General features: G+C 33.4%; 1 protein-coding gene across 1 annotated transcript in view; it reads left to right on the forward strand.

Annotated features, from left to right (window-relative positions):
- LOC128242850 (uncharacterized) overlaps nucleotides 1-12,802 on the forward strand; it is a 71,722-nt gene extending 58,920 nt beyond the window's left edge. Inside the window, exon 3 of the mRNA XM_052960228.1 lies at nucleotides 5,096-12,802. Within this exon, the coding sequence (XP_052816188.1) occupies nucleotides 5,096-5,557 (462 nt within the window). The 3' untranslated portion in view covers nucleotides 5,558-12,802. The remainder of the gene's footprint in view (nucleotides 1-5,095) is intronic.
- The last annotated feature ends 212 nt before the right edge of the window (nucleotides 12,803-13,014 follow it).

A 13,014-nucleotide genomic window follows, 5' to 3' on the forward strand; every position in this document is an offset into this window, starting at 1 on the left:
ATGAATGTTTACACAATCATTGAATATTGAAATAACAAGCGAAATGTTAGTTTGAATGATGAAAGCCATGAAATATGTGAAGTATTCAAAAAGAGACCATTTTTTCAGCTTGTGTAAAAAATGAGAAAATTGTTAAGTAAAATTATTTATTGTTTATCAGGAAAATGTTGAAATCTCATGTTTAGGCCTATAGTGATCATACTTGATTGCTTTATATGTTATTGGCACTTATTGCAATATGTTTTATTCATTGCAATATTTATGTAAAACATTAATTATTATGTTGACTTAAGTTTGTAGATAAGAACTAATGGTATAGGTGATGTGAGAATGATCTCATAAGTATTTAAAACCCCTTTTGGTATTGTGAGTTTTTTGCTCAAGTCTTGTTCAGTTTAGCTTTTGACCAGATATACTTTCTTGTCTTTTCAAATTACCAACTTGGCAATGGTTTTATCATAACATAGGATATTGGTTTGAACATGTAAGTGTTTTTGTATGTGGAATGAAATATCATAAGTGGCACTAAATTGAACATAATTTATAGTTCTCATTAATATTACACATAGCCCCAAGTACATGTTGATCTAAGATTTAAGGCTTGGATGGAGTCAGGGCAAGAAAAATGCATGTTAATACATTGTACTTTCCAACACAAGAACTGTTTGTTTATTCAAGTAAATAAAGCAATCCCAACACCAAGGAACTGCAGTATTGCATAACCAGCTTAATTGACATTATCAGTTGGAGTTCAAATTGCTGCAATTAAAGGCACATCTAGTTTTCAGAATTATTCAAACTCTGATTTAGCAACCTTAATTTAGTTATATGAACTACTTTTGCGAAATGAAAGCTTTTTTAGATTTACAAGGACGGGTGAAAAGTATTTGCCAAAGTATTTGTACTGCAACACCTGATACCTGTTGCCTAGGAATCCAACAAATTCTTAGCACTCCAAATGTTACAGTACTTTTCAATTTGGAGTGCCTGAAAAGAAAGCTTCTTGATTCTACATTCAACATCTTTTTTCTGTATGACATATTGGACCATGAGAATCATGAACCAAAACCTTTTGCATCTATTGAGATAGGGAGCTATCACTTTTTAAATAAAAACTACTTCCTAATAGCATTGTGTATGCAGTCTGACATAGGTGTACAATGTAGATGACTTTTACAAAGATTGTTCAAAGTATGGCCCTGTGGTTTAAAGCTCCCCTGAAAAAGAGGTGACAGGTTTTGTATATAGTATATAATTACATCATTGAAAATCGTCTCTGAAACTGCAAATAACAGTCCTTTGATATAAAAGGAATTGATCAAATTAAAGAAGTATGTGTGCCAACCATGTAAATTAAATTGTACAAGTCTGATTTAACGACTTTGAGAAATTCAAAAGAACTATGACTTTATCTGATTTAAAGCTTTAGCCCCCCCCCCCCCCCCACACACACACACACACACACATCCCCCTCACTCTACACACACTTAACTAGATTTTTCAAATTTCCTTTGCAGCCTGCAAGCAGTTTTAGTCTAAAGTTTAAGCTAGCCCATTAAACAGTGACCCCTTGTGATGTGAGCCGATTTTTTCAATGCTTAGAACATGGTTGTCAACATTCCCCTGAATGAAGCCCTAGTCCATCAGTGCTTTCAACACTTTGATTAAAATATTTGTGTGCATGAAATCTTAGACAATAGTGTGTCTTCGGGTTCAAAATCTAGGTTTCTGGGACCTATATTTTATGTTAATTTTTCCTCACAGAAATGGAATAGTTTCTGTTGATCTTCATAAAATTTTATAATATTATTTGTATGAACATATCTCCGATAAGTTTAGATATGGGTCTTCTTGGTTAAAAAACTAGTTCACTAGCTCAAATCATTTTCAAATAAAAAATCTGGCTTTAATGTTTTTAATTCCAGGGGATATTGATTACCCAGGAGGGGACTGGGGGATGGGTCTAAATGTTGCACTCATTATCTCATAAATCCCCCCCCCCCATTTGCTTATGTTCAATGTCTGAAAGACTTATTTTAATCCAACAGAATAGAATAACTTGATTCAGTTAAAGAAACCCCACCAGTTCCAGTGTCAGAGTATATCCGACAATTGATATGTGGCACATTGCCATCACAAGTTAAGGATAGGCTTCTTCATGACTTTACTTGAAAACTTTGACCCGATTAGAGTACAGAAGTTTTTTATTCTTGTTTAGATGGGAGATGATAAGCATTTCATGTCTGTATTCCTAGAAAGAATAGGCAGCATGTTTATTTATGGGTGAACCGCTTTTAATACTGACAAGAAAATACTCTGTGTTTAGAAGATACAATCGCTAGATTCCGCCTTGTTCCTGACCTTATTTGTTGGTCCCAATGATTAATCTCGTAAACAGCCAAACCTGTTATGTTGAAGTCGTTGGGACCTCATTAACTAATTATAGAATAATACATGATTGACCATGACTTTTGGTTGATAATTGGTCCAGTGGAAGAAATAATTGCCCGAGGGCAATTATTTTCACTTGGGCAATCAACCAAAAGCCATGGTCAACTATAAAGTTCATACTTTGATCTTGTGGTGCACACTATTCTCAAATAAAAAAAATGCAAAAAATACTGGAAAATTGAGATGTTTGTCCCAGTAATTACTCAGACAAGTTCAAATATGGGTCATCTGGGGTCAAAAACTAGGTCACAGAGCCCAAATATGGAAAAACCTTGTTAACACTCTAGAGGTAACATTTTCAGCCCAAATATCCTGGAAATTGTCAGAAAGGTTGTTTTAATGATTTCTAGCTCAAGTTCAAATATGGGTCTTCTGGGGTCAAAAACCAGGTCACAGAGCCCAAATATGGAAATACCTTGTTAACACTCTCGAGGTAACATTTTTAGCCCAAATATCCTGGAAAGTTGTCAGAAAGGTTGTTTTGATGATTTCTAGCTCAAGTTCAAATATGGGTCATCTGGAGTCAAAAACTAGGTCACAGAGCCCAAATATGAAAATACCTTGTTAACACTCTAGAGGTAACATTTTCAGCCCAAATATCCTGGAAATTTGTCAGAAAAGTTGTTTGATGATTTCTAGCTCAAGTTCGAATATGGGTCATCTGGGGTCAAAAACTAAGTCACAGAGCCCATATATGGTAATACCTTGTTAACACTCTAGAGGTAACATTTTCAGCCCAAATATCCCGAAAATTTGTTTGAAAGGCTGTTTTGATGATTTCTAGCTCAAGTTTGAATATGGGTCATCTGGGGCTAAAAACTAGGTCACAGAGCCCAAATATGAAAATACCTTGTTAACACTCTAGAGGTAACATTTTCAGCCCAACTATCCTAGAAATTTGTCAGAAAAGTTGTTTGATGATTTCTAGCTCAAGTTCGAATATGGGTCATCTGGGGTCAAAAACTAGATTACAGAGCCCAAATATGGAAATACCTTGTTAACACTCTAGAGGTAACATTTTCAGCCAAAATATCCTGGGAAGTTGTCAGGAAGGTTGTTTTGATAATTTTTAAGTCAACTTCGAATATGGGTCATCCGTTGCTGTTTTTATTGTTATTGTATTGTTTTAAAATCAATGAAGGTACCAACTTTAAACTTTATGAACTTATTCACAGTAAATTGTGACCAAAATATTGTTATTGCCCTTTGTATCTTTTTAAACAAATACATATTTGTCATGTGTTTGAAAAACTGGACATATAATAGCTACACCTATGGCGTATGGAAGGGCAGACAGGTACCATCCAGTATGTAGTCCTATCAATTACTTGACCAATCATGACCAAATTTGGTCTGAATGTGTATGAACATGTTTGATAATTAGCAAAATTGCTGTAGTAACCCGAGAGTAATTGCCCTCTAATCATAGAAATTACCTCTTTACTGAATGGAAGTTTACCATTGTAATCTACCTATTGGATTTTTGGTTGACAGAGCTCTTCTAGATGATTAATTGTAAATCTGTGATCCAAGTGTCGGAAGCATGAGCCTAAACACTAAGTACATATAATTTACAGAGGACTGAGAGGTTCCTAGATATGCTGAAATTCTAACCTACAACAAAATGTCTGTTCTTAGCTATTTGTCCGCATCAATCCTAACTAAGCTATCGAAGATTATGTCAATTATTATTGAAGGTTTGATTGATGTCTATCTGACATCATTGACTGTTGTGACACAGAAGTTTGAATAAAAATCAATACTCATTGGTCAACAGATAATTGCATCCTCTTTATGAAATATTTAAGGCTGAGCTTTGTGCTCTTCTATTTTCCTTTGAACGTTAATAATATTCCCTTTTAAATTCAAAGAGATATTAAGTATCTTCCATGGCCGACAGTGTAAGATAGGTTCATCCCGACCCAAGCGTAGGGTGTTTAGCGGAAACGAGGTTTACCGAGTTTCTGCAAAAACCCCTCAGTAGGGTCGTGATGAATCTATCTTACACGAGCGGCTATGGTAGATGCTTTTTTTCCCACCTCAGTTAAACAAAATTAAGTAAAAATGTATTGTTTGCTTTTGTGCTTAGTGAAAATAATTGCATATGGATATGCGATAATTCGTGGTTGTCATGGATATGTGTGCAGTCAGATTCAGATTAAGTTAATAGTAAAATCGGTCTTTAAATAGTTCTAAGGAGAGTGAAGCATTATTTCTTGAAAGGCGCGTGAACACTGTTTTATTGTGACATTTGAAGCGAGAAATAATTAATTAGCGTTCCAAATTTTGCCACAAGATAAGGTTTCCATGATGCTAGAAGGGAGGTTATTACAATGTGTTGACCATTAAAAAGGAGTTTCATACGGGCATTTTATCTTCACCCGTGGGCAAGATAAGAATTTCTAGCATGGTTAAATTATTGTATCTACTTATCTGAGGAGGGAGAAATCTTTGTTTCCCCAAGGTTTTACACACATTATTGCTTGTTTTCAAAGGTAGATGGTTTCATTTTGATCTTGACAGTTGCATGATAGATTTACATATTATCAGACAAACTATTGGAGATTAAATTATTCCTTTAATTTATATTATCGTTAACAAAATAATAATTCAAATATTTAATTCTGGTATTATTTATTTTCAGGTAAAAATTGAAGCCCCGCCAGAGCATCCATTCTTTGTCTTTGGGCGAGGCTGGTCGTCATGCCAACCAGGATGGACCATGAAACGGTATGGGCTTGAGTGTCACACACTGACTGTGGGTGATGTGTGTATATCTCTCACTCATAAAGAAGTAGATGTCCACGCAGCAGAAATCTCCAAGCAGCAAAACAAAATTGAGGGCAGTTCTGTGTATGAAAAGGATATTATTCAGAAATCTGCCACCTCCCCTAAGAGCAAGGAGAGCCGATACCAATTCATGGGGCAGCTCTCACTCAACCCTGGTTCGTCTCAGCCCCAAGGTCAAGGTTATAGATCTGATTCTGGACACAATGAATTGAGCAGTGCTCCGGTGAAGACGGAGTGTTCGTTTAGTTCCCCTGGCTCTTCACAGATTCCCAGTTCAACGTCAGCTCAGGAACATCTACCCTCCCCCACGCCTTAAGCCAAGTGCATGGCTGTGTAAAAGAACTTTAGCTCATGTTTGCCCGCTCTTTTTGAAATATGAAAACAAATGTTAGAAGCAAAGGTTTTCTAGCTTGTTTGTTATCATTCATCAATTATTACACTGCATTAAAATTGGAATTGATACATTATCATTCATAACACTGCATAAACATGGGATGTGATACTGTGAAATCATTAATGTTCGTGGGGCATTAATGTTCGTGGTTTTCGTGGGTTAGGTGATCCACGAATTCAAGATCCCACGAAATATAAACCCTTTATTCACTTTTTCAATTGCCTTGTTACGTACATACTCTAGTATATTATTTACAGAGGTCGCAGTATAGTGTGTTAAAACCTGTCTCACTGTATAACTTACGATCATTATTCTGTTAATATATTATAACTACCTTTAACAAATAATGAACCAAATCAATTAAATGTGTTTTATGCAGCAAATGACAGTTATAAGCACGTGTGCTGTTAATGAAAATCTCCAAGTTTACAAGATGTGCGTGATGAGTGTCTGTACTCGATTTTTTTATTTAATGAAATAATTAATCGATTACTAGTACATTGAAGGTTACTAAGCACCGAACGTGACAATATACGCACCTTTTCGGTGTTTTCACAGTTTGCAAAATTCTTAATTAGAATTAAATGGCTTCCCCTATCTGTATTTATGATCAGGGTACATCTTCTTTTATTACCTTTATTCCCAATTAAATCAATAAGTGACATGGGTATATGCACTAATTGGCATGTCGTACCACATTAGCGAGTGTCATAAACCGAGTGACGTAGAAGACGGAAATCACGGGCCAGCGCGTGGATATTATGCAGACGATCTAGGACGATCGCATCTTCGATTTTTTTTTCAAAAATGAAAATCCACGAATTTAAGTACCCACGAAATTGTTTTTTTTCGGCAAACCACGAAATTTCATGCCCACGAACATTAATGATTTCACAGTACTTGATTTTTTATAATTAAATAATCATGCAATGATGAGCACATTGACATGTTACTTAAAAATTAGTAACAAAATTCTGTAAAAATTGTTTTGAAATTTGATAATCAAAAGGATATAAGTTTTTTAAATATTTCTCTCTTCTTTTTCTTTGTGACATTAATTGGAGCAGCATTTGAGCTCAGAATTTCCTTTGAAAATGAAAGGGATGCATGTTTTTTAAGGCAAACCCAAGGTGAATGAATTGTCTTTCCTCCAAGTACATTTAAACATGACTGTGATAGACTGATTTCTCACAAACTAGCCAAACTGTGAAGGTTTTATCCCAGTTTGGGTTGTTAAGTAGCATTGGAGCTTATTTTTATGACATACATGATACTGCATACATGTTTTTGCAATTGATGTTTTTTTTCCATTCGTTTTTTTAAAAAGATCTTTGTCATTAAAGATATAAGTTCACAAATGCATATAACTTCGGCTATATAAATGTAGGCCCCTAAAACATTAATATGACTGCATCTACTACACTGCTTTGTGCTAATCAAAAGGGACAAGAACAACTGATATGTGGAACAGATACTTGTATTCAAGGACTTAACCTTATATGATTTAGTCTTTAAAAATCCTCAAATCAATTAGATTTCTTTTATTGCAAGATTAAAACTTGAGTAGGTTGGCTTTGTTTATTTAGAAAGAAATTTTGTACTTGGAAATGTAACTGTTTTCTTTCATGGGAAATATGAACAATTAAAACAATTCCAGGAGGAAACTCCTTTCTATTACGTACATATTCTAACAATACATTTCGAGATGTTATGAGGGCAAAGTGTACAGATATTTATACTAAAATACCAATGTGTTGTTGATGTTTGTTACATCAGCACATTGAGGCTATGTTATATATATATAATGTTTTCCTATTCATTTAAGCTGTGTTGACATTTATCATAATTACTTGTACATCAGAAGTTTTAAATGTTAATATATCATTGACTAACTGCAGCTTTATGAAAATATACTATATGCTGTAAGCTCCTATATTATATATAGCATTTCATGTCGTATAGTCGCGATATTTTTTCAGTGAATTAAGATTTTTTTTTCAATGAATTAAGAAATCTAATGAAGAAATAGAATGTATTACCATTACTATTTTTTATGCCCCCACAAAGTGGCGGCATATAGGGTTGCCCTTGTCCGTACGTACGTCTGTCTGTCTGTACGTACGTACGTCCCGAAGATTGTTTCCGATCTAATTCTTGAAAACCGTTTGTCCAATCCTCACCAAACTTTAAACACATGTTTGTGACCATAATATCTTGATCAAGTTCGATAGTCATGGAAATCGCTTTAGTCATTTAGGAGTTACGGCCCTTTTTTGCCAAAAATACTTCAAAAATATATGTTTCCAATCTAATTCTTGAAAAGTATGTGTCCAATCCTCACCAAACTTTACATACATGATTGTGACCATAATATCTTGATCAAGTTCGATAGCCATGGAAATCGCTTTTGTCATTTAGGAGTTACGGCCCTTTATTTGCAAAAAAAGACTTGAAAAATACGTCCCGAAGATTGTTTCCGATCTAATTCTTGAAAACTGTTTGTCCAATCCTCAACAAACTTTTAACACATGTTTGTGACCATAATACCTTGATCAAGTTCGATAGCCATGGAAATCGCTTTAATCATTTAGGAGTTAGGGCCCTTTATTTCCCAACAATACTTAAAAAATATCTTATCCGATCTAATTTTTGAAAAGGATTTGCCCTTGTGCAGATTATTTACTATTAATGTTTGAAAGATTAATTTTGCAAAAAAATATTTTTAATAATTTTTCAGCATTATTATAATTATGAAAAAAAACCAACACATTTTTGATAAATTATTAAATATGTTATTTTGAAGTAAATAAGTCATAAAATCAGCAAATTTTTAAATCTTTAAATTTCACAATTTAATTCATTGAATGAGTTCAGAAAATGTGTTAGCCTTTGACAAAATATACACTAAAATTTAGATCATTTGAACAGGTGGTCATTCGAGAACTGTTGATCGGTCAAGGCTAAGTCCCGATCATTATTCCTTCTATTTTCATGGCGATGAATCCAAACCTAAATTAGTCGCGGACTCGAGCACCATTTCTGGTCCCAAATGCACAAGAATTGTTTAAAAAATACTTCATATCATTTGAGAAAACCTTACAGTTATTTGTTCTCACCCATTCTGTAAAAAGACTGACCAAATTGTAACCAGAAACAGTTTATCAAATTACGACACAATAACTTGGGAAATATCACTTTTAAACATAAAATTGAAACACTAATGACAACAATACATTTATCATATCATAAATTAACTTTCATAAGTGTTGATTTATTTTTTGGGGGGCCTGCTGACACAATACAAACAATAACAAGATAAACAATTTTCAATGTTCATGTACATTGTTATGCGATATGATTCCCGATCTGAACATATGCAAAGATGTTTTGTTCTTCAGAATATATTTGCCATTGCATGAAAGGCAGTTCATTTAAGGATGGAAGTTGAGGTTTAAATATTTCATAATGGACTAGATGGAAACTTGGGTTGTTGGAAACATCAGATCACTCGAGGTTTTAGCTTATAGGCCCCAGTGTCCTCGAGCGATCTCAGTTTTACTGTATATTTAAAGCAAAATGTATATCGGATCATTTTAATTCTGTTAATAAGTAAAATGAATACTGAGATAATATCCAGTTAGAATCACAACATACGGTAAATTAAAAATTTGCTTTCTTATAAATGGAGACATCACACATGATGTCATAATTTTGTTGTATGCTCATGACATCATTTTGAATTTAATACAAAAAGAGACAAATGTTTTAAAAATCCGTTTTATGAAATCAAGAGGAAAAAAGAAAGTTTTCCTCCAATAATTTAAATGTAATATGAACTACTTGATTCAAATAAATCTTTATCTTAAAAAACAAATTTAGAAACAAAGGTATGACTTCTTGGAATATTACCAATTGAGCAATTATAGTTTCCAATGAAATAGTTTCCAAACAAGCAGAGTGATATTGTTATATTACATGTGTGTAATACAAAAGAATAAGTGATAGTTATATTAAACCTGAAACTAGGTATATGACGTTCTAAATATACACACATTTAATAAAACTGAAATCATCATAGTATATAATTATAAGTGTTGAGGTATCAATTTGAGTATATATTTAAGTATCATATTACCCACACAATTCCAACACAATTTTCTTAGTGTAAAAGCTGACCAGCGATATAGCGAGATGTGTCAAATACTGTGGGGTCAATGAAAAGTTTTGAACCGCAGGGGAGAGAACTTCGCAAATAACTTGATAACAATTCCATGTTATTACGTTACCTCAAGGAGCATAAAACATCTTAGGTTAGATTTTAAACTTTTTGATGAAAAGTAGGGTATTTAATAATGTCATTGTCAAAATAAGTACACAATTTTCACTTGGAGTCTATATGAATATGGTCCCAAGGTGAAATGGTGAATATTTTTATTTAACTGTTTGCAATTGTATTAAATGGTTTATCATACATATGACAATTTCTTGGGTCGATTCCGGGACAGTCGGACACTAGGGGGGTTTCCCCCGGAATATTTTTTTAATGGGAAACATCTGTGGTGCATTCTAGAGCATATCTGGGACTATTTTAGTCGTTTTTAACATCGGGAAAATGTACCTATTTTGACTGCCAAGACGTATTTTTGACTTGACATGGGTTGTTTTTTTCTGCATTTTTTTGAAAAAATAAAACCACCAGATATTTTCCCAGGCTTTAAATGAAGTGCTAACCAGGAAGATATGCAGTCTACTTTCGGTTTCATCAAAACAGGAAATAAACAACTATACGGGCACCTGTTTTCCCGCGCTTTTGAGAACATGCGTTACAAAATATTTATTTTTTCATCACATTTAAAATGTTTGCAATTTATGCCACACAATATTTTCCAGACGATCAAGAAGATTATCCAGTCGATGAGCTTTTTTCGTTTGAAGATGCATATAACTTTGATAGAGACGTGTCAACAATCGGCTGTATAAAGCGATCACGTGACTTACCATGGTCTCGTGATTAAAGCACTCTATATAACCACCTGAAAACCCCATATCGTCAGTTTTATTTCGGCGTAAAAATACACAACGATAGTTCGAAAAAAAGTTCCAAACACTAAAATTCCTTATGGACGCGTAAGTTGTTTGAAGTATAACTACGTATCGACTTTGAAATTTGAATGGAATATGGGATGTTTTCCGTGTTTTAATTTTGTTTTTTACTCATTTTGTCACTTTCTTCGAACTTACCTTCATGCTCGTTTGTTGGTAAAATGTGTGAAAAATATCAATTCATCAATTAAAAGCTATCATTCATAAGACCAAACAAATCCATATGAAAACAATGAATTTGTATACAAGAACCCTCCCCGACTAGTTAAGCACAACAAAAGGCCAATAGATCAATTATCGGGTGATTATCGATGACCTCTATGACACACGTAGCAATTTACGGATTAGTGTCAACATGTCCTGTGTTTTACTACCAGTGTCCGGGACAGGCAAATAAAATGACTTACATTGGTAAAATTAAGGTAATCGATTCCGAGATTATTTTTTTCGTTTTTTTTTTATGACTTTCCGGGACAAACATGCACCCTCTGTGACAGAGATACGATTTCCGGGACAATCCCGGACGTCCGGGACGTTATCACATGTATGGGTTTATGTTTAATTTGTTTAAAAAAACAACCCTGTTTTTCTCAAGTGCTGATAGTTGCCATGTTGGTGCAGTATGTTTGTTTTGTTTTGTTTACATTGTTGTAGTTTGAATATTAAGCATTCTGATCAAAGTCACTTCATAATCTCTTGGGATGCAGTCTGTCTGTATTTCAGTCAGAAAATATTACATCTTTAAAGGAAAAATGTAAAGGAATTTAATACTGAATGAAAAACAGTGTATTTGTACAAGTTGAGATGTACAGTGATAAAATCATTAAAATTCTATTTGCTGCTATTATACATACGAATCTGGAGATATTGATGTCTACAGACAAATTACTTTTATAATGCTTTTTAGTTTGCTTTACATGTTTTACTCCACTCTAACCCATGCTGTTACTTTGTTATTTTATCAAAAACTTTGTGTATTTTAGTTTATTTTAAATGCAATCTTCAATGTTTAAGTAAAAAATTCCCTTATCAATATTTTATGATTTTAATTGCAGCACAAAGTGTTGCTTGGTTACATGCATCATCTTAGAACTTTCATGAAATGCAAATAATATTTCTTGAATGCCTCCTTTGAAACACTGACAAGTTCCAGTCAAAACATGGGGACATGGCACTGAATTTAAAAGTACTCACATGAACTCCATTTAACCGCTATTTATAATTGAAAGCAATGTTGCTCCTTTATACTAAATCATGTCTCCCTGTTTGGACTTGTTTTCATTTTGTTAAGTTGTTATATTCATGCTTTTAGATGTAACATGATTAAGTTTGTTAAGATTAACATGTTAAGATTAACATGATCAAGTTTGTTAAAGATATTAATTATGTTAACAGATGTTGTAGGTAGCTGATTGGTGTACATTCTGTGAAGTATTTGATCAGTTTATTGTGAAGTATCATCTTGTTACAGATAAATATTCTATATATTGTATAGATTGTTAAGTATCATCAAGTTGAACTGTGACATTTATCATAGCCATTCTGGTTTAATAGATAATGAACCAGACTGTGCCTTTTACTGTATGCCAAACAAAACCAAGACTGATATGTAACTAGTAAATGCAGATGCCCATGGATAATCCAGTGGTTAGGTAAAATCAATGTACATTAGTACTTGTCCACCATAGATTGGGCTTAAAATGTTGAGGGTTTTTTTAAATAGTTTTGCCCCTATAGTTTGTTCTAATCTTACCATGTAGTCAGCGAAAGCAGATGTAAATGCATATGAAAAATTCTAAGTCTATCTTTCACTGAGCCTGCAGTGAACATTTTTGAAAGCCTAGATATCAAGGTAGGTTTGAATATCCAAATAGTGTTATACTATAAAATTAAGAATTATTTACACAAATAGTTTTGCTTTTTTTGTTTTGTTTTGTTTTTGCTAGAAAGGGCACAGTCTAGTTTTCTCTAAATCAAGGTGTTTATGACATGATGTTAGGTAGATATTTTCTTGTGCAATCATTATAACTGACTACAAGCAAATTAAATCAACACAGTTTTAAACATGGTGTCTTTTACATTTTTCTTCTCCACCAACATTTAGTAACATCAAATGGAACTTGAGATTTTTAGTCTCAAGTATAGCCATTGACCCTTTTCATGGTATTTTAAATATACAAATGACAATAAACTTAGTATCCAATATTCGAAGAACAGCAACTTTAAAACTATCTTTTGAATGTACCATGTATATATTGCTACCTGGTGACTGCTCA

The sequence above is a fragment of the Mya arenaria genome, chromosome 8 (genome assembly GCF_026914265.1).
Source record: "Mya arenaria isolate MELC-2E11 chromosome 8, ASM2691426v1".
NCBI classification, from domain to species: Eukaryota; Metazoa; Mollusca; class Bivalvia; order Myida; family Myidae; genus Mya; species Mya arenaria.